Genomic DNA, 27,097 nt, shown 5'->3' with positions numbered 1-27,097 from the left:
TTTGTTGTCATTAAGGTTTTCAGCCGTAAGTGTTACTTGTCTTAAAATTTTAATCAGACAATTGTGTTCTAGCAGTGAGATTTTGATGATTGTTCTTTTAAAAATATTTTAATAACTGTAATTGCTGGTTGAAGTAGTTTAACTGGTTTTTAAGATTACTATTCAGACTTACAGCTGTGAAACAGTTTTAAATTACCACTATTGGGGCATTCAGCCGAGGAATAGTTTGAATTTGTTGTCATCAAGGTGCAAATGGTTCTGAGCACTATGGGACTTAACATCTGTGGTCATCAGTCCCCTAGAACTTAGAACTACTTAAACCTAACTAACCTAAGGACATCACACACATTCATGCCCGAGGCAGGATTCGAACCTGCGACCGTAGTAGTCGCGCGGTTCCGGACTTAGCGCCTAGAACCGCTAGACCACCGCGGCCGGCTGTCATTAAGGCATTCAGCTGTGGAACACTTATTAATTTATTGTCACCTTTTATTTGTTGTTGTTTCCAAATAAAGTGTACGTGATTGAAAAATAAACTACCAACAGTAATTGATTACGGCCCCATCCACAATGGCAGCCCTATCCGGCCTTCGTTGGTACCACGTCTCAGTTGTACCAGTGGGTAGACTTATTGTAGAGGGAAACAGGGTGGGCAGAGCGCGGCTTACCTCTGGCAGGCAGTGGTGCTGCTGGCAGTAGTAGTTGACACCCGCCTCGTTGTGGCACCAGGTGCCGTCCGGGAAGTAGGGGTCCACGCCCATGTCGTTCAGGTCCAGCCGCGGCGTGTAGAACGAGCCCGTGTCCTTGCGCCGGCAGAAGATGGCGCACCCCATCCACAGGCGAGCTGCGCAGACACGTAATTGTAATCGACAATGTTTGTAACTTCCTCACATTTCTAGTCACCTAGAGTCGTGTGTGTGTGTGTGTGTGTGTGTGTGTGTGTGTGTGTGTGTGTGTGTGTGGAGTGCAACGTTTGTGTTGTATGATAATGATGATAAAATAATAATAATAATGAGGGAAGGCAGAGTGCGAAACCCGCTGACGACACATAGCCTATTCCTCGCGAATAGCACCAAGGTGGCCCCCGAGCTTAACGTCCCCATACGATGGACGGATCACCATCAACAGAGTCACACGCCCTCACTTCATGAGACACTGCGAAGAGGTTTGGTATTTAAACAAAGACATTGATGCGAAGTCTGGCGATCAGAAACTTTACGCCACATCTCTCCTCCCCTTGCCGGCCAAACACTGACAGCGAAAATTTTTTCCACAACCATGATTCGAACCGGCTTACCACCCGGGTCGAGGGCGTACGTTTTGGGGGGGGGGGGGGGGGGCTCAGTAAGTTACAGGCAGGAGGAAACAAGGTGGGTAGGGGTCAAATCCCCAAATCCTGAGACCAGGCCACGATCTCTCCCCACTCCCATCGCTATGTTGCACCCTCAAACTGCTCATTTTTATATTATTTGTTTATTTATTTGCAAATATATACACTGGAAAAACAAATGAAAACTAGTTCACCCATTCGGAACCCTGAAAACCCCGCAAGGCGATAGAGCATGGTAGGCGGGCCTAGTCCAAGGTGTACATGTGTCACGTTTCGTTCCGAATCGCGAAGGTATCTCCCACGATCGGTTGGGGCGTGGTAATTCGCTGTAATTGGCAAAATACGCGCGATAACGGGAACAGCGCGCAACCTCCGCATGTGCAGTCTACAAGTACTGTCAAAAAGTCAGGGTGCGAGTAATGAGCATCTCCATATAGATGTGCCAAGGTCCAGCCCTATATTCAGAGAACAGCCCGAGACTTTGAGGCAGGAAAATAATCCACTGCTGGATAAAGAAAATACTCTGGGTCAATAACGTGCGGCGGCACTCGCAGGAAAGACGCGACCGTTTGTCGCCCCAACAACCAGACATCCGCAACGGTTGTACAGTGTAATCGGGGACCTCGGCCTCGAAGCCTGGTTCTAGTTTAAAATAGTGCACATAGTTACCGCGCAATGTAGTCAGTGTTAGTGACAATAGAAAATATCTCTGCAGGCTGGCGTGAGTGTTCGCTTTCACGTCACTAGTTTTATTGATGACTAGCAGAGAAACCCGACGATGCTCGGGTATTTATGTATAGTTGTGCGTCTGCGCTGGTACCGTGCAGAGTCTGGCCTTGTTCTCAATCTTTGTGATGTCATACCTTCTGAATTATGTGCGCACAATGATATAATTCTGTAGGTACATTCAGAGCAATATATGGAGACTGTCTGCAAAATGAGTTGCGAATGTAGTAATAGCAGCGAAGTAATAAATTTGAAAGTAATGCATGATGGGGCAGTTTTTCACACATACGACTCTTTACGATGTCATATCTCCTGATCTACGTGTCGTACAAGGATATATTAGGTACGTTCAGCGACATAAGTGGGTACTGTCTGCGAAACTTATTGCGAATAGGTTATCAAAGAGATAATAAACTACGCCGAAGAGCCAAAGAGTCTGGTACACCTGCCTAATATCGTGTAGCGACCCCGCGAGTACGCAGAAGTGCCGCAACGTGACATCGCATGGTCTCGACTAATGTCTGAAGTAGTGCTGGAAGGAACTGACACCATGATTGCTGCAGGGCTGTCCATAAATCCGTAGGAGTACGAGGGGTTGGAGCTCTCTTCTGAGCAGCACGTTGTAAAGCCTCCAAGATATGTTCATGTCTGTGGAGTCTGGTGGCCAGCGAAAGTGTTTAAATTCATAAAAGTGTTCCTGGAGCCACTCTATAGCAATTCTGGACATGTGGGGTCTCGTATTGTCCTGCTGGAATTGCCAAAGCCCGTCGGAATGCACAATGGACATGAATCGATGTAGGTGCTCAGACAGGATGCTTACGTACGTTTCACCTGTCAGAGCTGTATCTAGACGTATCAGGGGTCCCACATCACTCCAACTGCACACGCCCCAAACCATTACAGAGCCTCCACCAGCTTGAACAGTCCCTTGCTGTTATGCAGGGTCCATGAATTCATGAGGTTGTCTCCGTATCCGTATATATCCATCCGCTTGATACAATTTGAAACGAGAATCGTCCGACCCGCCAACATGTTTTCAGTTGTCAACAGTCCAATGTCGGTGTTGACGGGCCCAGGCGAGGCGTAAAGCTTTGTGTCGTGCAGTTATCAAGGGTACACGAGTGGGCCTTCGGCTCCGAAAGCCCATATCGATGATGCTTCGCTGAATGGTTGGCACTATGACACTTGTTGATTGCCCAGTATTGAAATCTACAGCAATTTGCGGAAAGGTTCCACTTCTGTCTCGTTGAACGATTCTCTTCAGTCGTTCTTGTTCCCGTTCTTGCAGGACCTTTTTCCAGCCGCAGCGATGTCAGAGATATGATGTTTTACCGAATTCCGGATATTCACGGTATACTCGTGAAATAGTCGTACAGGAAAATCCCCGCTTCATCAGCACCTGGGAATGCTGTGTCCTATCGCTCGTGCACCGTCTACAACACCACGTTCAAACTCCCTTAAATCTTGATAGCCTGCCATTCAAGCAACAGCAACCGATCTAATAACAGCGCCAGACACTTGTTGTCTTATATAGGCGTTGCCGACCACATGGCCGTATTCAGCCTGTTTACATATCTCTATATTTGAATAAGCATGCCTATGCCATTTTTTTTTTGAGTTTATGGTATAACGTCATGATTCAGTGATTCATACGGTACTGCAAGAACATCGGATAAGTAGTAAGCGGATAATTAGATGCTTCACAGCAACTGGCAGTTGTTCCTTAACAAATGTCAAGCAATGTAGCAGCAAAGGTTGCGGAATTAAGAGAGATGACACCGTAGGAGTAGAGGAATCAGTCTGATTGGGTAGCTTACTGATTAAAGTTCAAAAGCACGTTCACTTGCAATAAACGTATAAATCAGTAGCTTCCGACGTCAGCACTATTGGCTCTGTTTCCTTGCCGTACTATAAGGGTACGTATCAAGGGATTTCTGTCACGTTGATTATACTCTGCCAGCCGGCAAGAACATATTTCAGAGGTGTGTAAGATACTTCTCCCAGCGACTGGCCCACTAGCTTTCGAATTTGTGTGGAATGCAGAGGTAACTCACCGGTTTCGTGCGGCGCCTGCAGTCCAGCCGCTTTCGGGTCCAGTTCTGGCAGCAGCTTGGCGAACTGTCCACAGGCCGACGTCGCGTACGCCGCCGCCGTCTGCCGCTTACTCTTCTTGCACAGCTGCACAGGGATGAATACAAGGCGTTAACAGGAGAAACAAAAATTAATAAACTATTTTAGCAAGGAACTTTCATTTGAAAATGCACAATTAACAAAGGCCGGCGGTTTGAAAACACAACGTTAACAAGAGGTATCCATTTAAAAACCAGCGTTAACAGGGGACATTGGTTTAAAAATACAGCGTTGACATGGGACACAAGTATGAAAACACTGCTTTAACAAGGCACACGGGTATGGAAACACCGCGTTAATAAGGGGCATGGGTAAGAATACGCAGCGTTAACCATAGATACTGGTATGAATACGCAGCATAAGTAAGAAAAAAGAAGGAAGGAAAATTAGGGTTTAATGGCCCTCGCCAATTAGGTCATTAGAAACGTAAAACAAACTCGGATTGGATAAGGAGGGGCAAGGAAGTCAGCTTTGACTTTTCAAAGGAACCATCCCAGAATTTGCATTAATCGATTTAGGATAATGACAGAAAACTTAAATCTTGCAGATTGGACTCGAATTCGACCCATGATCCTCTCGAATGCGAGTCCACTCTGCTAACCACAGCATCTCCTCGCTCAGTCGCATTAGTAAGGCCACAGATATGAATAAACTGCAATAACAAGCAATAAAGGTATGAATACATTCCACTGATAAGGGACGTAAATATGAATACAAGGCGTTAAGGGACATCGATTTCTACACTGCCCTCAACACGAGAAACAGGTATGAATAGTCTGTTTTAACAAGAGACACAGCTATGGAAAGATAGTGTAAAGAGAGAGACACGCTACTATGAGCCGTCTTTTGTCGGCATGGTATGATCCTACGACCACCTTGTCCGTCCCATGACCTTCCGGAACGGTATGAAAATCCTGAATTGCTATAATGAACGGCCTTTCAATCGAAATGATTTGACACTGTTTTCCTCTTGTTTATTTATGACAAAGCATCCAGCTCATATCTGTATTGTGTGGGCGATTGCGATGATTGTTTGATAAGTACACTGATCAGCCAGTATGTCCACCTTCGGCATGGATAACAGTGGCGACGCATCATGAAATGGAGCAACGAGGCTTGCTAGGTCATGAAGCGGGTTAGCACAACATCAGAACACACAAGTCACCTAGTTACCGTAAATTCAGGGCAGGGAGGCGACGAGGCCAGATGCCACGTTCAATCACATCCCAGATCGCGTTCAGATCTGGCAAGATGGTGGCCAGCACATCAACTGAAACTCGCCACTGTGTTTCTCGTCACACGTATGGCCTTGTGACATGGCGCATTGAAAAATGCCACAGCCGTCGGGAAACATGATCGTCATGAAGGGGAGTACGTGGTCTGCAACCAGTGTATAATACTCTTTGGCCGTCATGGCATATTTCACGAGTCCCACAGGAACCATGGATGCCCACGTGAATGTTCCCTCGAACACAATGGAGCCGCCGGCAGCTTGCCTCCCTCTCGCAGTGCAGGAAGACGACCCCAGAAAGACGATGGAGTCGTGCTCTCCAGTCGGCATAATGGAGAACGTATCGCGATTCATCAGACCATACAACGCTCTGCCACTGCGCTAACGTCCAGTGCCGATGGTCACGTGCCCATTTCAGTCGTGATTGCCGATGTCGTGGTGTTAACATAGCCGCGAGCATGGGTTGTCGGCTGCGGAGGCCCATCGTTAGGAGTGTTCGTTGCACTGTGTGTGCTGACACCCTTGTACTCTGCTCAGCATTTAAGTCTGATGTTAATTTCGCCACAGTTCGGCGCCAGTCATGGCTCTGAGCACTATGGGACTTAACATCTGTGGTCATCAGTCCCCTAGAACTTAGAACTACTTAAACCTAACTAACCTAAGGACATCACACACATCCATGCCCGAGGCAGGATTCGAACCTGCGACCGTAGCAGCAGCGCAGTTCCAGACTGAAGCGCCTAGAACCGCACGGCCACACCGGGCGGCTGCCAGTCATGTTTCACCAGTCTGCAAAGTCTACGACGTCCGACATCTGTAATGAGGGGTGACCGCCCAACCCCACGACGTCTGGAGGCGGTTTCACCTTTGTTTCGCCACATCTTTAAGACACTCACCACAGCACTCCTCGAACACCCGAAAAGTCGTGCAGTTTCCGCAATGCTCGTGCCGAGCCCCTGGGTCATCACAATCCCCCCTCAGTCAAACTCAGATAGATCGCATGCCTTCCCCATATTACACACGGACAGCACGCTCACTGATGCTACATGCACCGTACGAGTGTCTGACTAGTAGTCGCCGGTGTGGCCGAGCGGTTCTAGGACCTTCAGTGCGGAACCGCGCGACCGCTACGGTCGCAGTTTCGAATCCTGCCTCGGGCATGGATGTGTGTGATGTCCTTAGGTCAGTTAGGTTTAAGTAGTTCTAAGTTCTAGGGGACTGATGATCACAGATGGTAAGTCCTATAGTGCTCAGAACCATTTGAACCATTTTTGAACTAGCAGTCGTTCTCGCTTGGTGGCGCTGCTACCGCTGGACGGGTTTATATCGATAGTAGGCCGGTGGTCATGATGTTCTGGCTGATCAGTGGATGTGTTGTTAATGTTGAATATGGAGTGGGAAATGGAATAGGAAGCAATCCGATGGTAGCTCATTCCATTAGAACAGCAACAAGGAGACACCGATCCTATGACCTATACAATGCACCCGGCACCAACTATAGTGTCACATGTTTCCATTCACTGAGACAGTGCCGTAAGGTTTGAGATTAAACTAAGAACTCACTACACGGTCTGGAGATCATAAATCGAACGCAGTCATCTTTCATCTTTCTGGCTGCTAGCTACTGGAGATTAAAATTTTTCCCTTCCCTCTGTCTCTCTCGCAGTACCAGTAAGAGAAAATTTCGAGTTTCTGCAGGAAAAAGTGCTGGCAAACTTTCAATCATTGGGATGAACTATGCTTAACTGCATTAATATGACATTGTTTAGAAGCAAGACTAGCATTTTCGGGAGGCTTACTCTCATTATGCAATGTCAAAATGATGGGAAATGAAGGCTATAATGAAAGATAAGACTGATATACCTTGTAAAATAGAAGTAAGCAGACTGTAAAACGAGCTAAACAATAAGACTGCCTGTTATCAAACTATGAATGCTGATTGAGACTCCAGGTAAAAAGTTATTGCTAGTTCCGAAAACGACTGCTACAGACGTGTACTCCTGTACAAACAAATAATTGTGAATACTGAACAATCACTCAAGACGATAAGATAAATACTCAACACACTTCGCCGTTACTTACACATAATGAGAAGTGACACAATCAATTACTCAAAAATATTTTTAATGTGAGATTTATTACCAATTTCTTTTATCATTTTATTGACCTTTATATTATTTTTTTCATACTGGATCCGGTAATTTCCATGAATGTTTGGCTATCGAAGCTGCGGGTTCCAAACAATAGATATCGAACAAGCGATTCTAAATCGATCACGTAACTGTAGTGGCGTGCTATAAGCAGTGTTTACGGTGGTCACTACAGCAACGACAAACGAAGAGCGTTGACTAAAATACTTGCAGTTGCAAAGAAAATGACTTACCTCACTCGTCGTCGACATCGTCGTCATGTTAAAGTCCATTTGACGTATAGGGAAGCATTCCCTTGTTACCATAACCTTGGTTAGACTCTGAGTATGTCAGGCAAAGATATGTGTAGAGTGTCACATGCGTCGACTTTTCCTTGCAACAGCAAGTTATGTAAATACAGATACTGAAACAAGTGGAGTTGGTCTCTTCCTCCTGGACGCCCTGCTCTTTTAATGGAACATTTCACTAATTTCCTCAGCCGCTCGATGTTCTGAGTGTACACATTGGGAACACCGGTAGACACGAACTCTACGCAATGGTTCACGAACTCGTGGTTGAATCCTTGTGCTTTCAATGTGCTGTACGATTGAAAGCCGTCTATAATCACTTTGCTACCGGGCAGTATAAAGTGCTTTATCAAACTGACTAAAGTCACCTTGTCTCAGGAGAACGCACTTACCACAAAGCACTTCCGGGGCTCTCCTACTATGCCCCCGAATACCCAAATATATTCGACTTCATTCTTTAAAGGTCCTCTCTAATTTTTCCTTCTTGCTATGTGCGGCTCGTCCACTTCTACAACTTTGTTTGGTTCACCGATCGGTACACTGTCGTTCTTCACTATTACATAACGCGCATCTGTGCAGAATCTGAAATAGTCGTACACGGTATTGGTAGATAATCCAGTTTACGATGCTATTGCTTGCAGCGTATAGTCCCTACTCTAGCAAGACACAAGAATTATGCTGCTCTGGATCGATAATTTCGAATAGTCAAACCACGTATTCTTCCTGATAGTCATTCGTGAACCACAGTTTTCAGAATGAAACTGTAAAGGAATTTCACTATTAGTACTCTTCGAACGAACTTTTATAGACTTCGCCCCACCACAGTCTCCACCGTCCCTCCTTTCGTCATCCGGTATGAGTCCATATTTCCGACAAAAATTCAAGCAATTTTCTACATTACATAATGAGAATGATTTTTCCACGTGAGGCAATCGACCGAAGAAACGTCTACTACAGCAGACATCCCGAGTCACTACTGACATAAATCGTGTATGTTTCCTTAGCAACTCACAAATAATTTACCATAACGCCCGCACCGATTTAGAATCTCACGTTCGATATCTATCGTTTGGAGCCCCCGGCTTCTGTAGGCAAACATTCTGGGAAATTAACCTGGATCCTATAATGTGCCCATTGAGAATTGTTTAACACCCCATATCTATGACTAAACTATTATGTGACACAAATGCAGTTACAAACAGTTCTCATTTGCAAGGTTGTTCATTCCCACTTTCAGAAATAATTTTTATAATGCCATAACTGTTTGTTTTATTTTTACTTCACAAATTCTTTTCACGACACTAGCATTCGCTGGACTGGCTAGCGATCAAGTCATCTTCACATGGCAGGGTTTGTCATCTGTGAACCCTGTTTCAGTGCAACGAACTTCAACACTTGCGTGGTAGAATAAAGGCACACGTGGCCTACTGCCTTAAAAAACAGGTCTTCACCTAGGCAACATGAATGAAATGATTTTTATGCTCACTTCTATATTAGACGATTGAGTGATCGAAAATTAATATATTCTGAAATGTATATTTTTTAATATTATAAGTAATATTATTCTACCACATAAAGAGCTATGACACATTTTATCAACTACGAGTATTGTTAATTAATGTCTTTTTTTAAAACATGACTGACTTCACCTACCTGAGACGTGAAGATGAAGAAAGGAAAGTTTATACCATTTGTTTAAATTTCTTGAACGTTTATTACGATGTAACGTACACTACAAAAGTAAAGTAAACGTATTGTTTGGTCTTATGAAATATGTATTGCCATAAATTTACAGATTTACATACACATATTTATGAATTGTAAATTATAGATTGCAGCGATCAGTCGTCCTTTTTAAATTTCATTGTGCAGATGTAGATTTCAGCTAGAAGCTAGCCACTCTCAGCGCATTGTTATTTTCGCTCAATGCATGTAATTGTATTCAGTGAACTGTGGATGAAGCACGACCAACAGGAAATTACAGACACTGAGCGAAAATAATAGTTCATTGAGAATGGCTAGCTACTAGTCGAAATCTAGATCTGCACAATAAAATTTAAAATGGACGACTGATCTCTGCAATCTATAATTTACAAGTCAAATAACAGTCGCTGAGTGCAACAGTTGTCTGAATGGAAGGTAACCTTACGGATATTCATGAATTATTAAGAATTCGTATCTGTTTGAATTAGTTCTCGAAGTGAGTTGTATTGACCTGTTGAAATTAAGACGAAGGAATTTCCAAGTTCGTCCATCGCTACGATAAGTGACTTAATTTAAATGGCAACTGTGTAGAAAAGTAGTATTGAAGTGTGGCTTTCATCTGTATATAATAAAAAAATTTCCAATTCTTTATTTATTTTTAATTCCAAAACGTAATGTACTTTGTGGATAGCCCACGTATTTTGTTGGTGATCCATTGGCAGAAATGCCAGCTGATCGATTTTGAGCTGAGGCAGTTGATCCATTAGGAGTTTCAAAATTAGAAATAATGTAACAAGTCTGAGCAAAATTTGAGTGAAAGGATTCGCGATTGGACCCTCTGACACCATTCTCTCCGTTGCGTTACCGTTTTAATGTTGGGTAAGTTCATGGAGTTGTGCATTGCCTCCATTGGGATTTCACGTCAAGTAAACTAATTCATTCGGAGCTGGAGTTGGCATTCCATTTACATACAGCAAACACTATGTCAGTGTTTCTGGAAGAAGGTTTTTTTTTAATTTCTTTTTTTAAAGCTGCAGCAGGAACGAAATAAACTTGACAAACAGAAAAAAAATTGCTTAAAACTTTATTACAAGCAACAATGTATAGAGTAATAAGATTATAAGTACAGCGTCCTGTACTTTGTTTCCCTGTACGTGTGCACAAAATCTGGCGGAGTGGCGGAAAAATTATTGTGTGCCAGACATCCGTAGCTTCTGGGCTCCTCCAGAGCACGAAGCTTGAGTTGGCAAGGATACCTAGGCGGTGGAAATGGGTGCAGAGGCAAAAATGTCGAAATGTGCTTCACAAACGCTTCTCTTCTGGACTAATTTGAGGGTGCAAATTGCACAACACCTTTCTAAACTTTGTCCTCCATGGGCAACTACAGATTAGCTTGGAATGATTCTCTCACTCGTTAGGAATTTGACAGCTGCTGTGGATTACTGGATATCTTTGCAGACTCGTTTCTCACATCAAAATGCTCTAATGCACTATTGAAGTGCTTCTCGAGTATTCTCGAGAGTCATTCATGGTGTACAATATTATTCCGATAAACCTAGTTTACTCCTGTGAAAATTACTCGAGGGAAATACAGAGTGTTACAAAAGGTACGGCCAAACTTTCAGGAAACATTCCTCACACTCAAAGAAAGAAAATATGTTATATGGACATGCGTCCGGAAACGCTTACTTTCCATGTTAGAGCTCATTTTATTACTTCTCTTCAAATCACATTAATCATGGAATGGAAACACACAGCAACACAACGTACCAGCGTGACTTCTTTGTTACAGGAAATGTTCAAAATGTCCTCCGTTAGCGAGGATACATGCATCCACCCTCCGTCGCATGGAATCCCTGATGCGCTGATGCAGCCCTGGTGAATGGCGTATTGTATCACAGCCGTCCACAATACGAGCACGAAGAGTCTCTACATTTGATACCGGGGTTACGTAGACAAGAGCTTTCAAATGCCCCCACAAATGAAAGTCAAGAGGGTTGAGGTCAGGAGAGCGTGGAGGCAATGGAATTGGTCCGCCTCTACCAATCCATCGGTCACCGAATCTGTTGTTGAGAAGCGTACGAACACTTCGACTGAAATGTGCAGGAGCTCCATCGTGCATGAACCACATGTTGTGTCGTACTTGTAAAGGCACATGTTCTAGCAGCACAGGTAGAGTATCCCGTAAGAAATCATGATAACGTGCTCCATTGAGCGTAGGTGGAAGAACATGGGGCCCAATCAAGACATCACCAACAATGCCTGCACAGAAGTTCACAGAAAATCTGTGTTGATGACGTGATTGCACAATTGCGTGCGGATTCTCGTCAGCCCACACATGCTGATTGGGAAAATTTACAATTTGATCACGTTGGAATGAAGCCTCATCCGTAAAGAGAACATTTGCACTGAAATGAGGATTGACAAATTGTTGGATGAACCATTCGCAGAAGTGTACCCGTGGAGGCCAATCAGCTGCTGATAGTGCCTGCACACGCTGTACATGGTACGGAAACAACTGGTTCTCCCGTAGCATTCTCCATACAGTGACGTGGTCAACGTTACCTTGTACAGCAGCAACTTCTCTGACGCTGACATTAGGGTTATCGTCAACTGCACGAAGAATTGCCTCGTCCATTGCAGGTGTCCTCGTCGTTCTAGGTCTTCCCCAGTCGCGAGTCATAGGCTGGAATGTTCCGTGCTCCATAAGACGCCGATCAATTGCTTCGAACGTCTTCCTGTCGGAACACCTTCGTTCTGGAAATCTGTCTCGATACAAATGTACCGCGCCACGGCTATTGCCCAGTGCTAATCCATACATCAAATGGGCATCTGCCAACTCCGCATTTGTAAACACTGCACTGACTGCAAAACCACGTTCGTGATGAACACTAACCTGTCGATGCTACGTACTGATGTGCTTGATGCTAGTACTGTAGAGCAATGAGTCGCATGTCAACACAAGCACCGAAGTCAACATTATCTTCCTTCAATTGGGCCAGCTGGCGGTGAATCGAGGCAGTAAAGTACATACTGACTAAACTAAAATGAGCTCCAACATGGAAATTAAGCGTTTCCGGACACAAGTCCACATAACATCTTTTCTTTATTTGTGTGTGAGGAATGTTTCCTGAAAGTTTGGCCGTACCTTTTTGTAACACCCTGTACAATAGAGAATCGTCCACTAAACGTGGTAAGGAATTAGCATATTAGAAACGCAGAATCTTTTGAGAGGTTTTAGGAAAGACCCTATAGCAGTATCACTGTTCCGGGATTAGAAAACCGTTGGTGTTTGCAGAAGGACGGAAAAATGAGGCCGAACTGCGAAATAAATAAGAATTTTTGGTTGCGACAGCTCAGCTACGAACCTTATCATCCTTGCAGAGCACGACGTCGAAGCTGGGTCCGGGACAGCCTTCTTCCGTGTTAACGGGTTTCGGGTTGTCGCAGCTGCGCCGCCGCCGTTGGAAACCTGCCGGCCAGAAGTATTCCGTTACCCAACTTTCATTGCATGCAATGGCTGTTGCTCTAGCAGAAATTTGCTGACACTACAAATTTTTCGTGGTATTACAAAAGATAGGACACGCAGTCTATTCTGTATATTACGAAATATGAAGAATACTTGGTGAATGTAAATTTTATATTTGTCAGGAGAATCAAAAAACAACTTATCTGTTTTTGTGCGTAATTTGTTTGTTTCCAAAAAATATAGAAGGTATTCTGATACCAAAGAAATATGCTGCTGACCTCTCACTCCAAAAGATAATTTACAAAAAAAATAATTTATTAAGTACATTCTAAATATCATGCAAGAGGAGTGACTGGTTCTAAGAGCCAAAAATGAAGTTTTTGTTTCAAGTACGATTAATACTGAGGCACTACGTTTTACGTGTGATAATACAAGTACCAAAATACAGCAGTAATGTTTCAAATAGTTGGACTATAGTCAACAAACACCATTTCTCATATCATTCAAATTTGTTACAAGAGAGTAACAAAATTAATTTCAAGAATCAATGTCTTCCAGTATTGACTTCTCTTTCTTATACAACTGCGTTCTTGGGATCAGGTGTTCCGAAGTTTAGTATAGAGCTCCCTGCGCAGCTGAGGAAGGAATGGCAACATCGTCAACAGACCTATGTGTTTTGGAATTGATGAACATGGGCGGTCAGTCAGATGAAGTATGGTGTGACATACATCACCTGTGGTCTTTCCTTCTTTGGAGACACTGACATTTTTTCAGTCTTCTGTTTCAAAGTACAATTTTTTAATAACTATTGGAGATGGGTAAATATGAGAGACTTTGATCATACCGTATTTGGAGATCTTACACGCCTGCATTGACAACAACACTTCAGCAACATCTTTAAAATCAAAGAAGTCAGTTGTATGCAGTGGAAGTTCATGTAGTGGGTTCATAGTTCTAGCTGACTCAACAGTCTTCTGCAGATCTTGTGGTACAAAGACCTTGTTTACTTATCATCTACCATGCGCCTTCTAGTAACGAACGTTTGAAACATTTTCTCCCTCATTTGCCACCTTGAGGGACTGCAGCATAATACCGAGAAAAATAACACTGAAAACGTGTTACGTGAAAAGTATAGCACTTCGAACATCATTTAACATTTCCACGTTTCATATGTTGGCCAAGTAACTAGTAATTCGTGTTCCGTGCACTGCTTACTTGAATTTATTTCCAATTTAAATGCTGTGTGCACACATGAGAGCGTTGTGTGTGTGTGTGTGTGTGTGTGTGTGTGTGTGTGTGTGTGTGTGTGCAAGCAATCCGTCAGTAAATCCAAGACGCATCACATTATGAAAGCCAAACACTGGACTAGAAACAGCTGAGGAGGGAAACAAGCACGAGTTCAGCAGTAAATTGAGCTCTAGACGAGTAGTGACAGGTCGGAGTGATGTATTGGTACATTAGTGGCCCACTTAGTAAAGTAAGCTTCCCGACATTAGACTCGTATTTGAGAGGTCTGTTTGAAATCCTCCTCTGGGCACCCAAACTGAGACTTTCGATGGCCGCCCTAAATAGATTAAAGTCAATGATTCTTTCGAAGAGGACACGACTTGATCCTCTGTGTGCGAATGCTTGTTGCTCAGAGCTTGTCATTGGGGCGTTGAAACACCATCGTCCGACATCTGAATATCTCGTGAGCGTTTGTATGTACAAGTAGTGTGGTTGATGTAAATGTCAATTATTCAAAATGACAGTCAGAATCGCATTATTTATTTTGCTGTCAACCGGTTTCAACCCGCGATGGGGTCATCTTCAGGGCAATTTACACCAGCCGTGCACAGGCAGGGTGACGACTCCAGCGAGCGACCAAATGGTGTAAATTGCCCTGAAGATGACCCCATCGCGGGTTGAAACCGGTTGGCGGCAAGATAAATAATGCGATTGTGACTGTCATTTTGAATAATTTTTATAAGTAAATTAATCGCTGTTTATCTCCATACAACTATGTTGTCTAAAAATTAATGTAAATGTCCTGTCCATTACCAGGCACCGAGCGCGATGACGTAAAACGCAATGACTTAGACTCGAATTCTCGTTCACTAGGCTTGAAATCACTGTATAGCACTCAGTACTTAGGTTTTCTGTTCTTTCTCGGCGTTCCTGTGACTAATGTCTCTTTAACAAGGCCACATTCAGCACCCATTTCGGTCCCCCTCGTAGTTAGTGCTCTATCTCTAAAGATGTTGACGTTGGCAGGAAGATAAAGTCGAATCATCCTACATAAACCCCGCTCCGGCCTTGTGAATTATCCATTCAGGTTATGAAAGTTATGGCCTTTCTGTGATGAAAGTGGTGCCTTAAAGAGACGCAAATTGAATGTCATCCACTGGTTAACAAGACGAACTCACCTTTGGATTTGATGATGCAGCCCGATGTGCAGGCTTCCGGTTTCCAGGCGCTCCAGCCCCCCTTCACGACCTTGGGTGGCTTCTTGCGCTTGGCTGGCACGCACGACCCTCCCTGGCACCACTGCAACAGCACGCACCAACCACTCGTCACGGGGAGGCACGACGGAAAAAGCTCCTCAGCATCGTTACTGTGGCCTATACACGGCAAACGTCACTCAAACCTAACAGCAACCTGCCGACTCGTTTTTCTTAAAACAGATTGAGTTCAAGAGCGCGCATACCGGCTTCCACTTAACAAAATTCTCCGAAGACTCTCTTCCTGAAGTGACACGTCTCAAACTGTGGGAAGAACACGCACAGGGGCAAGGGTTCGGCACCTGGGCTTTATAATGGAAATTACGCCATCCTTCCCACTACAGACGCTAAACGTACTATGCTGCATACACACTGAAAATATGGGATAGCCGTGTAGATATTCGTTAGTGGAAAATAACGAGACTCGATTCAGTCAAGTAACAAACGAAAAATCTCGATGATCAGGCTACTTACAGGCCATAACATCGCTATGTCGTGCACTGGACGAATATTATAAAATAAAGTTGAGTGGTGCATTCTTTATAATGATCTTTCCTTCGTGGGGGATCACAGTCATGGAGAATTTTTTGAAAGAAATTTTTATATATAGTGTGGTTTAGTGTAGCGTTTTTAGCAGTTAATATATTCTTATGACCTGCATTGACCACTTGCGCTTATCTGATGAACAGAAGTGATGGATGCAGGTCACAAGCATATACTAGCTAGTAAATACTCCACACTGTATGTTACTGATCTCTCAGCCATATTTTATACACTTGTATTCTCTACACCGACAACTGGTTTCTAAGACCAGAAAAATACTTTTTCAACGATGACATGTCACAGACACGTCAGACAGATTTTAACAAGTCAATATGCACTTGAAAACGGCTACAAATCCGAAATCATGACTGTGTGCAATAAAAAGGAGTCAAAATGAGTAAATTCCTTTCAAAAAAATTTATTTATACTTATCACCAATATAATTTTTTTTTCCAGTAGAAATTCTGAGAACAATTCTTCTGGAATTTCATTACAGATGATTTATTTAAGCAACTGCTCCTGTCAGATTTTTATTGAAGAAACCATACAGCATAACGGAGTAGAAACATCTGGCTTGGATGAGAATGAATAAAGTGGAAAGAGACTATTGTTTGGTTGCAAATATTTACAAGCCGTGAATATCAAGAAACACAAAACTAAAATAGTATGCCATACAAGTCCATGCAGAAAAGTAATACCTCTGAAATTTTTATGTGAGAACTATTTAAACTTCTTAAATAAAACAAACGTTATTGACGTTCTACATCTTTATTTTCTGTAGCTCAAAAAGTAGCTCTCTGCCGCTAGAGGGCTCCGAATTGTAGCATGTAACGTGGCGGAGTGAAACGTAACTATGTCGGTGCGTGAGAAACAGCGTTCTGTAATCGAGATTCTTATTGCAAGAGTTCGTTCACACATGGTGGACCCTCTCCTTGAGCATTACAATGCTAGACGACACATGAGCGCTGCGACGTCTGTAAGGATCAGACGCCTTGCGTCCACTGTCATCGATCAATAGTCCATACAGTCCCGACTTGACCCATCCGATTTTCACCTGTTTCCAAAACTTAAAGAACCCCTTCGAGGACTTCTCTTGGATAGTGATGAATCAGTGCAAGCAGAACCGAGGCTGTGACTCCATCAACGAAGTCAAACATTCTAAAGTGACGGTATCAACACTCTGCCCTCTCTATGGAAGAAATGTGGTCGTAGCCATGGTGACTAAGTTGAAAAATAAATATGAGGACATGAAGAACAAAGATATGGAATATTAATGAAGTTTGTTTTATTTCAACATCTTTAAGGACTTTCACTTAAAAAATTCGGAGGCATTACTTTCCAGCACGTCCTTGTAGTTGCTTTGATGCGTGTGTAGGGGAGGGATGTTCCTTGGTACATTTTTCAGCCTTCCTCCTCTAACCAGCCTTCTAATAGAAGTTTAATATGTTTTCCTATCAGATTTTTAAATCATGGAATTTACTTTTGAAGCGATGCAGGCTTTCCTTGACATTACAGAAATTACTCCAAAAAATTAAGGTTTGCCAAAATGAGAAAACATTTTTCAAGGTACAATATGGTCGTTCACCTATGAACAAATATTCCAGTGAAATTTAAAAGCGTTGCAATCGTCTTTCTGTTACATTATTACTGTACTACACTCCTACAACCAGTAAGTGAAGTCAAATTAATCAGAAGTGATATCAAAAACCAGTTACAAGTTAAAACAGGTTTTGAAGTAGAAGCTTACAGAAATTAACACAAATTTCTACTTTAAAGGCAGGTGAAATTGTTAAGGCATTAAAGAAACTCAGTTCATTTTCATGCATTATGTGTTAGATGGAAAATACCTTCTACTTCAAAGTACAAGACGGTCTATGAACTGTGAAATATGACTTACCTATCCACATGGCATATAAATAGTTCTAAAAATATATAGCGTTTTATTCATCATAAAATTCTGTAGCTCAAAAAGTAATTCCAGATCAGTTGCAAATAAATTTTTATTCCGTTTTACCAGTCTCGAAAATTAATTTGTCATCTTTAGAAGTCTACGAAATTAGGTATATTACAAATCTTTAGACCTTGGCTATACATTTATGTAAAGTATACGAAGTATACTACAGAAACTTACTTAGTTAAGCAGATATCAATATCTTCTTCATGGGAGCCTAATGTCATGATAAGCGCAAAAATGTGATAATTGTAAACACAGACTGACAATTTACAGTAAGCCAAATAAAAGTATATTTCCCAGCAGATGGCTGAATTTTATTTTGAAATATATGCTACAGTTATTGAAAACTACGGAGGTGAATAAAACTGAAAACGGAACAATATATTAAAAATAGCTTCAATATATTAAACGGCACTGAAATGTGCCGAACGCGAAATATTTGCCAACGCTGCACAAAACAGAGCGTTATGTCTAACATCAGCAAAAACTATAAAAATGGCAGAAGCTGCTTATGGCCATCTCTAGTGCGCATTCCTTCATGTGAGTTTAAAATCAGACACCAGACTGAAGCACAGAGCAAATACCATCATGTTGTCCTAGGTACACTATGCTCATCGTACAACACTCTTCCCTATGCTTAACAAAGAACTATAAACTAGATAGAGCTACTTGAAACACACATTATTGGAGAAATGATGGGTGAAATACAAACTGCAGTTGGTTGGAAAATGAAAATAAATGAGAGGATCTATCAAAGTATACGACAAAATCAGGAGTTGTGGCGAAGCGATAGTTATTCTTTTTTGGACGCATCTACAGAATGAATCAAGACAGGCTAATGAAACGAAAGTTTGCTGTATTTCTGGAAAAAGAAGTTTTAAATGGTGTGTTGTGTAATAAAAATTAGCTACTATCATGAACAATTAACTAAAGCCCTCAACTATGAAGCTATGCAGTTGTCGATGAACATTTATGTCGCAGAAAACAAATTAGAAGCACTCAGTGTAACGATGTAATAACAGATACACACAGTTACTTAGTGTAGGTGCAATGGAAATGTACTTTGCATAGCTAGTTATTTAAACATCAAGCAGTGGGTAATAATTCTTTAAAATTCTGCCCAAAAATTATATAGTATGTTATGCTTTCAACTTACAGCCAAAAGTCTTGCAATGAGGATGATCCCTCCTATCCGTAATCTTTGCATATACGCTTAGAAAGAAAACTCATTGAAATACTTAATTAAACCACATAGACCACACTGTAGTTTAAGAAAAAATTCTCCACTTACTACCGTAAGCAGAAAGCCGCTCGCTATTATGTGTTCCACAAGTCATCTCATTAATATACCAGAGCACGGTCTATTGTCTTCAGAAATCATTAGTCTTACAGAACAGCATCTGATGACTTTCCTTTCTTCACCTGTAACCTGAATCCATGCGAAGAACAGAATGTTTACTGCTAATGGTTTGCGACAGTAGCGTACGATTATTTCAGTTAATAACTGTTCGTGTCACATCTGAGCAGAGATGTGGAGAGACTTGAAGCAATAAGCGCGGACAGATGGCAGCATGTTGCTATTTTACGTGCAGACATTCACAAAGCCCGCGTGGGTTCTCAGTGCAGTTAATACAAGTAAGTTTATCAAAGTAGCGAAACTCCATATCCTCAATACACGACTTCTTGTATGACAATAAATCATTTCTTATGCTGGAGAGAATGATAATTCTGAATCTACAACATGAGGGATTGAAAGGTATTACTCGATAGTAGATAAGGCTCCATTTCACTAAAAGTGTCCGAGCTTCGCAACTTCTGTACACAGAATGATCGCAAAATAACTGTGCAGATAATTAGAAAGCTCGACTGAAATAACCGCTACATCACGTGCTAGACTCTTTAACCAATACTTGAAAAGATCTCACCCATAATCTTTAACACTGTAAAAACTCCGAATCAGCTCGCACTGACATCAAACTGTTGCAGCACATGTCACTACCCCTGCCGGGTAGCCCACCATTCCGCCACAGTGGCGTATCAATGAGCCTGCATCTAGGCGAGGCCAGTACGAATTTCGGCAGTTGTCGCTGGATTCCTGGCGACCATACTATTTTGCCACTACTCATCACGTCTCGTCACGTGCGCCAATCGTACACAACGATGACATTACCCTGCATGAGGAGACAACGAGTTGGGCATCCGTTTATCACCCATAATATCAGCCAGTAGCGCGGAATCGTTGTCGTAATCCATGACGCTTTATAACTCGCAATTCAGCGAGTCAAAACACAGTTCAGTGGGAGCTCACTAGAGTTCATCATCTGCGGAGCCAAGAGTTCAGGGTTCCGCGACTACTTAAGATTTATCGCCGGCGGCCCGGAGTCTGTCTTCGCCAGTTCAATATCAGAGAACATCATCTAAGCAGGCTGGAGCTTGCGTTAGCACTAGTGGGGAGGAAGCCGCCACTGGTCCAGAATCTGCCGGCCACAAGTCAACAGCTACATCTACATCTACATCTACATCTACAGCCATACTCCGCAAGCCACCTGACGGTGTGTGGCGGAGGGTACCTTGAGTACCTCTATCGGTTCTCCCTTCTGTTCCAGTCTCGTATTGTTCGTGGAAAGAAGGATTGTCGGTATGCCCCTGTGTGGGCTCTAATCTCTCTGATTTTATCCTCATGCTCTCTTCGCGAGATATACGTAGGAGGGAGCAATATACTGCTTGACTCTTCGGTGAAGCTATGTTCTCGAAACTTTGACAAAAGCCCGTACCGAGCTACTGAGCGTCTCTCCTGCAGAGTCTTCCACTGGAGTTTATCTATCATCTCCGTAACGCTTTCGCGATTACTAAATGATCCTGTAACGAAGCGCGCTGCTCTCCGTTGGATCTTCTCTATATCTTCTATCAACCCTATCTGGTACGGATCCCACACTGCTGAGCAGTATTCAAGCAGTGGGCGAACAAGCGTACTGTAACCTACTTCCTTTGTTTTCGGATTGCATTTCCTTAGGATTCTCCCAATGAATCTCAGTCTGGCATCTGCTTTACCGACGATCAAAATTATATGATCATTCCATTTTAAATCACTCCTAATGCGTACTCCCAGATAATTTATGGTATTAACTGCTTCCAGTTGCTGACCAGCTATTTTGTAGATAAATGATAAAGGATCTCACGAGGGTAGGGACCATCACAATCTTTCCAGCAACGTGGTAACTGATTTTTGTCTCTGTAAGTGTGTTTAGTACTGGAAGCGACCGTTTATGGAGCTTAGTACTCAGGACATGTTCCTGTACTTGTAATAATTATTTGTGTGTAGTGGTGTTGCACAAAACATACAAACCGGATAAGACAAGAAGGAGAACTGACCCACTTGCCTCCCGAATCGGACACCAGGAACAGACTCCTACACCGAATCCAGACGCAGAAGGGTGGAAACGCAATGAAAACTACACACATCAAAAAAAATTTGCATCATGCCGTTTTCCAGAACTGAAGATAGACATTGACTGTGGATATTGTATCACAGACACAGTCCCTTTGACTGTTCAGAGATGTCACTAAACCCGCCCAAAGACGTAAACAACCATGCATGAGCAGCGCCTATTAGACGGAGGGGTCCGACAGCCGATCAGTTCCAGTCATTCCACCAGGAAGGAGAGACATGGCTCGTGTTGTCTGTAGTTCAACCATGCCTACGCGGTCAACACTGCGGTTCGATCGCGTCCGCATGTTTACTTTGTGCCGGGAAGGGCTCTCAAGAAGGGAAGTGTCCAAAATTCTCGCATTGAACTTAAGCGAAGTTATTCGGACATGGAGAAGACACAGAGAGATAGGTACTGTCGATGACATTCCTTGCTCAGGCCGAGCAAGGGCTACTACTGCAGTGGATGACCGCTACCAACGGATTATGGCTCCGAGGAACCCTGACAGCAACGCCACCCTGTTGAATAATGCTTTTCGTGCAGTCGCAGGACGTCGTGTTACGACGCAACCTGTGCGCAATAGGCTGCATTATGCGCAACTTCACTCCCGACGACCATGGCGAAGTCCATCTTTGCAGTCACGAGACCATGCAGCGCGGTACAGATAGGCCCAACAATATGCCGAATGCAACGCTCAGGATTGGCATCACGTTCCCTTCACCGATGAGTGTCGCACATGCCTTCAACCAGACAATCGTCGGAGACGTGTTTGGAGGCAACCCGGTCAGGCTGAATGCCTTAAACACACTGTCCAGCGAGTGCAGCAAGATGGAGGTTCCCTGCTGTTTTGGGGTCGCATTGTGCGGGGCCGACGTACGCCGCTGGTGGTCATGGAAGGCGCCGTAACAGCTGTACGATAGGTGAAAGCCATCCTCCGACCTACAGTGCAACCATATCGGTAGCATATTGGCGAGGCATTCGTCTTCATGGATGAAAATTCGCACCCCCATCGTGTACATCTTGCGAATGAATTCCTTCAGGATAACGACACCGCTCGACTAGAGTCGCCAGCATGTTCTCCAGTCATGAACCCTATCGAACATGCCTGGGATAGATTGAAAAGGGCTGTTTATGGACGACGTGACTCACCAACCGCTCTGAGGGATCTACGTCGAATCGCCGTTGAGGAATAGGAAAATCTGGACCAACAGTGCCTTGATGAAATTGTGGGTAGTATGCCACGACAAATACAGACATGCATCAATACAAGAGGACGTGCTCCTGGGTACTAGAGGTACCGGTGTGTACGGCAAGCAATCTGGACCACCACCTCTGAAGGTCTCGCTGTATGGTGGTACAACATGCAATGTGTGATTTTAATGAGCAATAAAAAGGGAGGATATGATGTTTAGGCTGATCTCTATTCCAATTTTCTGTACAGGTTCCGGAACTCTCGGAACCGAGGTGATGCATAACTTTCCTTGATGTGTGTATATCGGGTTATGGTTCCAGCCCTGCGGATGTTTTCCATTGCCTGACAGCCCAACAGGCCTCCAAAGATACAAAAACCATCATTGGTGTCACACAGAGAACGCTCAAAGAACTTGCTTCTACTAATTTAAGCTGATCATACCACAAAAACATACAAATATTGCAAAATTAAACGCGCGATTAAGAAAAGCTGAAATATTATGCGCAACATAGTGAAAGTGCATATTATAATCAAGAAATATACTAGAAAGAAACAACGTCAAAGAATCGTAAAAAAAACTTAATTAAGAATAAAATAACGAATTTAGAAGACTTGCAAGACATCTATATCTATATCCGAATCCCGCTCCAGCTACTGCCGGGTCTGGGTGCTCATGAGTCCTCTCCATTTGGCTCGGTCCTCCCACCACTTTTCTTCCTCCACTTGTTGCCAGGTCACACCTCTCCTTTCTACAGATATTCTCACTCCCATTTTCCACCGTGTTCTTGGGCGCCCTCTAGGTCTTTTCCCATCCATCTTTAGTTCTTCCATAATTTTGGGGAGTCTCTGCCCATGCATCCTCTTAACATGCCCATACCGTCTTAATCTCTTTCTTTCAATTTCCTCTCATACTTTCTTGTTTGAGGTCCTTTCTAATCTCTACATTCCTTACTCTGTCCATTCTTGTTTTTCCCTTAACTGCTCTGAGAAATTTCATTTCCCCTGCTTGCAGTCTGCTCCAGTCCCTTTCTGTCATTGTCCATGTGTCTCCACCATAGGTGACAATAGGGATGTAATAATTCTTATACATAAAGAGTTTTGCTCTTTCTGAAACTTCATTATTCCAAATCAGGTGTTTTATTGTTTGGTAGAAATTGCCTCCCTTCCGTAACCTCCTATTAATTTCATTAGTTATTCTTCCATCCCTAGATATTTCACTCCCTAAATAAGTAAAACTTTCTACCACTTTGAGGGGTTCTCCATTCAAGGCAGTATTTCCGTTGATTCCTTTCTCTGTTCCAAATACCATTACTTCACTCTTATCTTTATTTGTTTTTAATCCATACCTTTTCATTATTTCCTTCCACTCATCAAGCTGTAACTGTACATCTACCTCTTTATCGCCCCATATTACCATATCATCTGCAAAAATCATATTTTTGTCTTTTTCTTTTACTATATCTTTAAGTGCCCTGTTCATTCCCTCCATCACAACATTAGAAAGTGCAGGAGATAGAATACTTCCTTGCTTAAGTCCTTGTCTTATTTCGAAGTATTCAGAGTTCCCCAATGGTGTTCTAATTCTACAATTGTGTCCTCTGTACATCGTTGGCTCTTACTTGCAAGACATAAGACATAATAAATTGGAAACAACATGGACAGAAGCAAGAAAAAGACAACATGGGGAAGATGAAGGAGTATACTTGCAAGACATAAGACATAATATATTGGAAACAACATGGGCAGAAGAAAGAAAAAGACAACATGGGGAAGATGAAGGAGTAGTGGAAAAATAAGAACCAAAGAAAGAAGAGGAACAAGTTATTACGTGATCCCATTTCGTCAATATTCCCTGAAAGTACGATCAGGACCGACCAACTGCCGTGTCGTCCTGTGAAAATTCTGTCAATGGATGCCTTATGGAGGGGCATGGCATCAACACAGCGCTCTTACGGACGTTGTAGGCTTTCTTGACCTTGGAGCCACATTTCCTCATTCAAGTATCTCCTGAATTAGCATCACGAGTCTGAGTGCACCCTGTTTTAGTCCTCCCACAAAGGAAAAATCCCTGGCAGTACCAGCATGAGAACCAGCGCCATCCGCATAGCAGTCAGACACGCTGCCCATTGAGCTACGGACAGTTAGTCAGCACGAAGGTTTAAAATAGTTGGGTGGTTGTACGAGCACCTTTTTCCCAGGATGACTAAGGTTTCAGCTGCTAGAAACTGTGATACAGAAGTAGTTTCATATCTTACATTACAAGCGTAAATATTCTTATTTTTAGAAAAACACGTTAAAAGCTTAAAGTTTCACAGCGCACAGTTACATCAGCTTCTATGTTGCTGGCAGTCCGCAGAGCTTGCTAAGTGCTTGTGGAGTGATTACTTACAGTATTGTACCGTATATAACGATACAATATCTGGAAGAGGAGGGAATGGATTAATCAAGCTACCTGTATCAACACACGTACTGCTCATTCAGTCTTGTCAATTAAATGATTGCACAATGCTAATGTAAGGATTGGTGTGAAAGAAGGAAGGACCTGTCCTGTCTCACCAATAGTTTAAAGTCACACCAAACCCAGTGATTAATCATGCATGTCCTGATCTGTCTATTTTCTCTAGATAATCTGCGGTCACATATTCTGTTTATGATTAGCCTTGATGGTTCTAGAACTTTAAAAAATCGCAAAGTTATCACATGCACTCTTCTCAGATGAACAAGCAATGTGTCTGGGAAGTGTCACCCAAGTTCTTATACCTCGAGGCAATGATGCCTTATGGCAGAGAATGTTGCAGCAAGCGACCATCATCGCATGGTCTCATATTCCCAATCGTAAAACTAGACTTTCTCCCCGAGAGTAATTGTAATCATCTTTTAAGAGCAAGCAGTTGAAGAAAAACGTGGTCAATGACAAATAATTTGTTTCATGACTAGCCATTAAGCATTGGTGGAGAATAGGATTAACTATCGACAGAGACGTGAAGATAACGTTACATAATTTTTAGTGACTTTCGGTAAGCTCATCATTTTGTTGTTTATATCAGGTCAACTTTATTTCCAAACATCATCGTTCATGAATCGCGTATTCCACTTTGGAAGTTTATATTATTCCGTGTAAGATTTCTACTACTCAGGGAAGTCAACACATAGCTGTACGAGTAAAATACTCTGCATTTTACCATGTATCTCTACAGATTCAGACAGTAAACTTCGATATGGAAAAAACAAGCAAATTGAATTGTGACTGAAATGTGTGTTGAAACACTTAACACACTGTCCTATGAAAGACGTCATGTCTTTACGATCATTGGCTTCAGTATGTGGCATGAAAAACAAATTTTGATAAAAATAAAATTTCTAAAATTTATATCGGGTAAAGTGAAGCAAGTTCTAATTATGAAGTTTGGAAAATATTTGGTACAAATACTAAGTCACTGATTCACAAGTAATTATGTATCATACTTTATTTTCACCCATCATTAGACACTAATAATTTTCAGGAGTAACAATTACAGTCTGAAACAGAGGATCAGAAAATGAATTACTTAATCAAAATGGCTGCCAACTGATACACCGTACATGAGCCATTAAGACGACTACTGAGGCAACTTTGATAATGAGTTGGGAATAATTTCCAACAAGTTTTCTGCCGCGGATTACCAAGATGTTGTGAACAATGGAAGATACTAAGCGGTGCCAGGCTGTAACTCACCTTGTCTTTCCCACAGGTGGTGCCTTCCAGGGCAGGGCCGGCGAAGTAAAACCCAGACCTATGAGGCGTCCTACACTTCAGGTTCTGGCAGATATCCTGTAAGTAAACACACAAAAGTGTTCTCATACCGTGTTATGGATAAACGCGAACACTGTAGAAGAATTTGCAAGTTACGCTTATCAACTGCTGACTAAAATAACATACAGAACATTCAAGGAAATGTTGAAAACTTATGGGTGCATATGAGTTTGGTTTAAGAAAGATAGAATTTAACAGAGAAGCAATTCTGAAGTCTCGCTTATTAATGGAAGGCATATGTGCACGTATAAAGAAGCTTCGACACAGTGCAAGGTGGAATAATATATTCACAATCCTGAGAAGTCTGGGTCTAAGGTACATAGACAAGCAGTTAATCTACAATAGCTAAAAAATCCACGTGAGAGTAATTAAAGTGTAGGGAAAAGAAAGGCAAGTTCGTGTTAAAAAAGTTGTAAGGCAGTGGTATCGTAATCAACACTGTTATTGAATTTGCATGCCAAAAAGACAATGGAAAATGTCAAAGAAAATTTTGTGAAGAGGAATAAGAGCACAAGGAGAGCAGATTCCAGCGCGAAGATTCACGTACGACATACTGTCCGGCCGGAGGAGTAAGGAAGGCTTAGAAGATCTGCTGAAAGCAATGGGCAGAATAAGTAGCACAAAATATAATATAAAGGCTACTTTGACGAAGAGTAACAGAAGGCAGGGTAATGACTTGC

The 27,097-nt window shown here is 42.6% G+C and overlaps 1 protein-coding gene across 1 annotated transcript in view; it reads right to left on the bottom strand.

The window, feature by feature from the left end:
- LOC126260431 (A disintegrin and metalloproteinase with thrombospondin motifs adt-2-like) overlaps positions 1–27,097 on the bottom strand; it is a 192,664-nt gene that overhangs the window by 7,891 nt on the left and 157,676 nt on the right. The window contains exons 13-17 of the mRNA XM_049957759.1: positions 26,340–26,435; positions 15,433–15,553; positions 12,927–13,030; positions 4,111–4,234; positions 669–844 (exon numbers count right to left, since the gene is read on the bottom strand). Coding sequence (XP_049813716.1) covers positions 669–844; positions 4,111–4,234; positions 12,927–13,030; positions 15,433–15,553; positions 26,340–26,435 — 621 coding nt within the window. The remainder of the gene's footprint in view (positions 1–668; positions 845–4,110; positions 4,235–12,926; positions 13,031–15,432; positions 15,554–26,339; positions 26,436–27,097) is intronic.

This window comes from Schistocerca nitens, chromosome 5 (genome assembly GCF_023898315.1).
Source record: "Schistocerca nitens isolate TAMUIC-IGC-003100 chromosome 5, iqSchNite1.1, whole genome shotgun sequence".
NCBI lineage: Eukaryota > Metazoa > Arthropoda > Insecta > Orthoptera > Acrididae > Schistocerca > Schistocerca nitens.
Note: the sequence above shows the minus strand (reverse complement) of the source record. Positions and strands in the feature narration are given on the sequence as shown.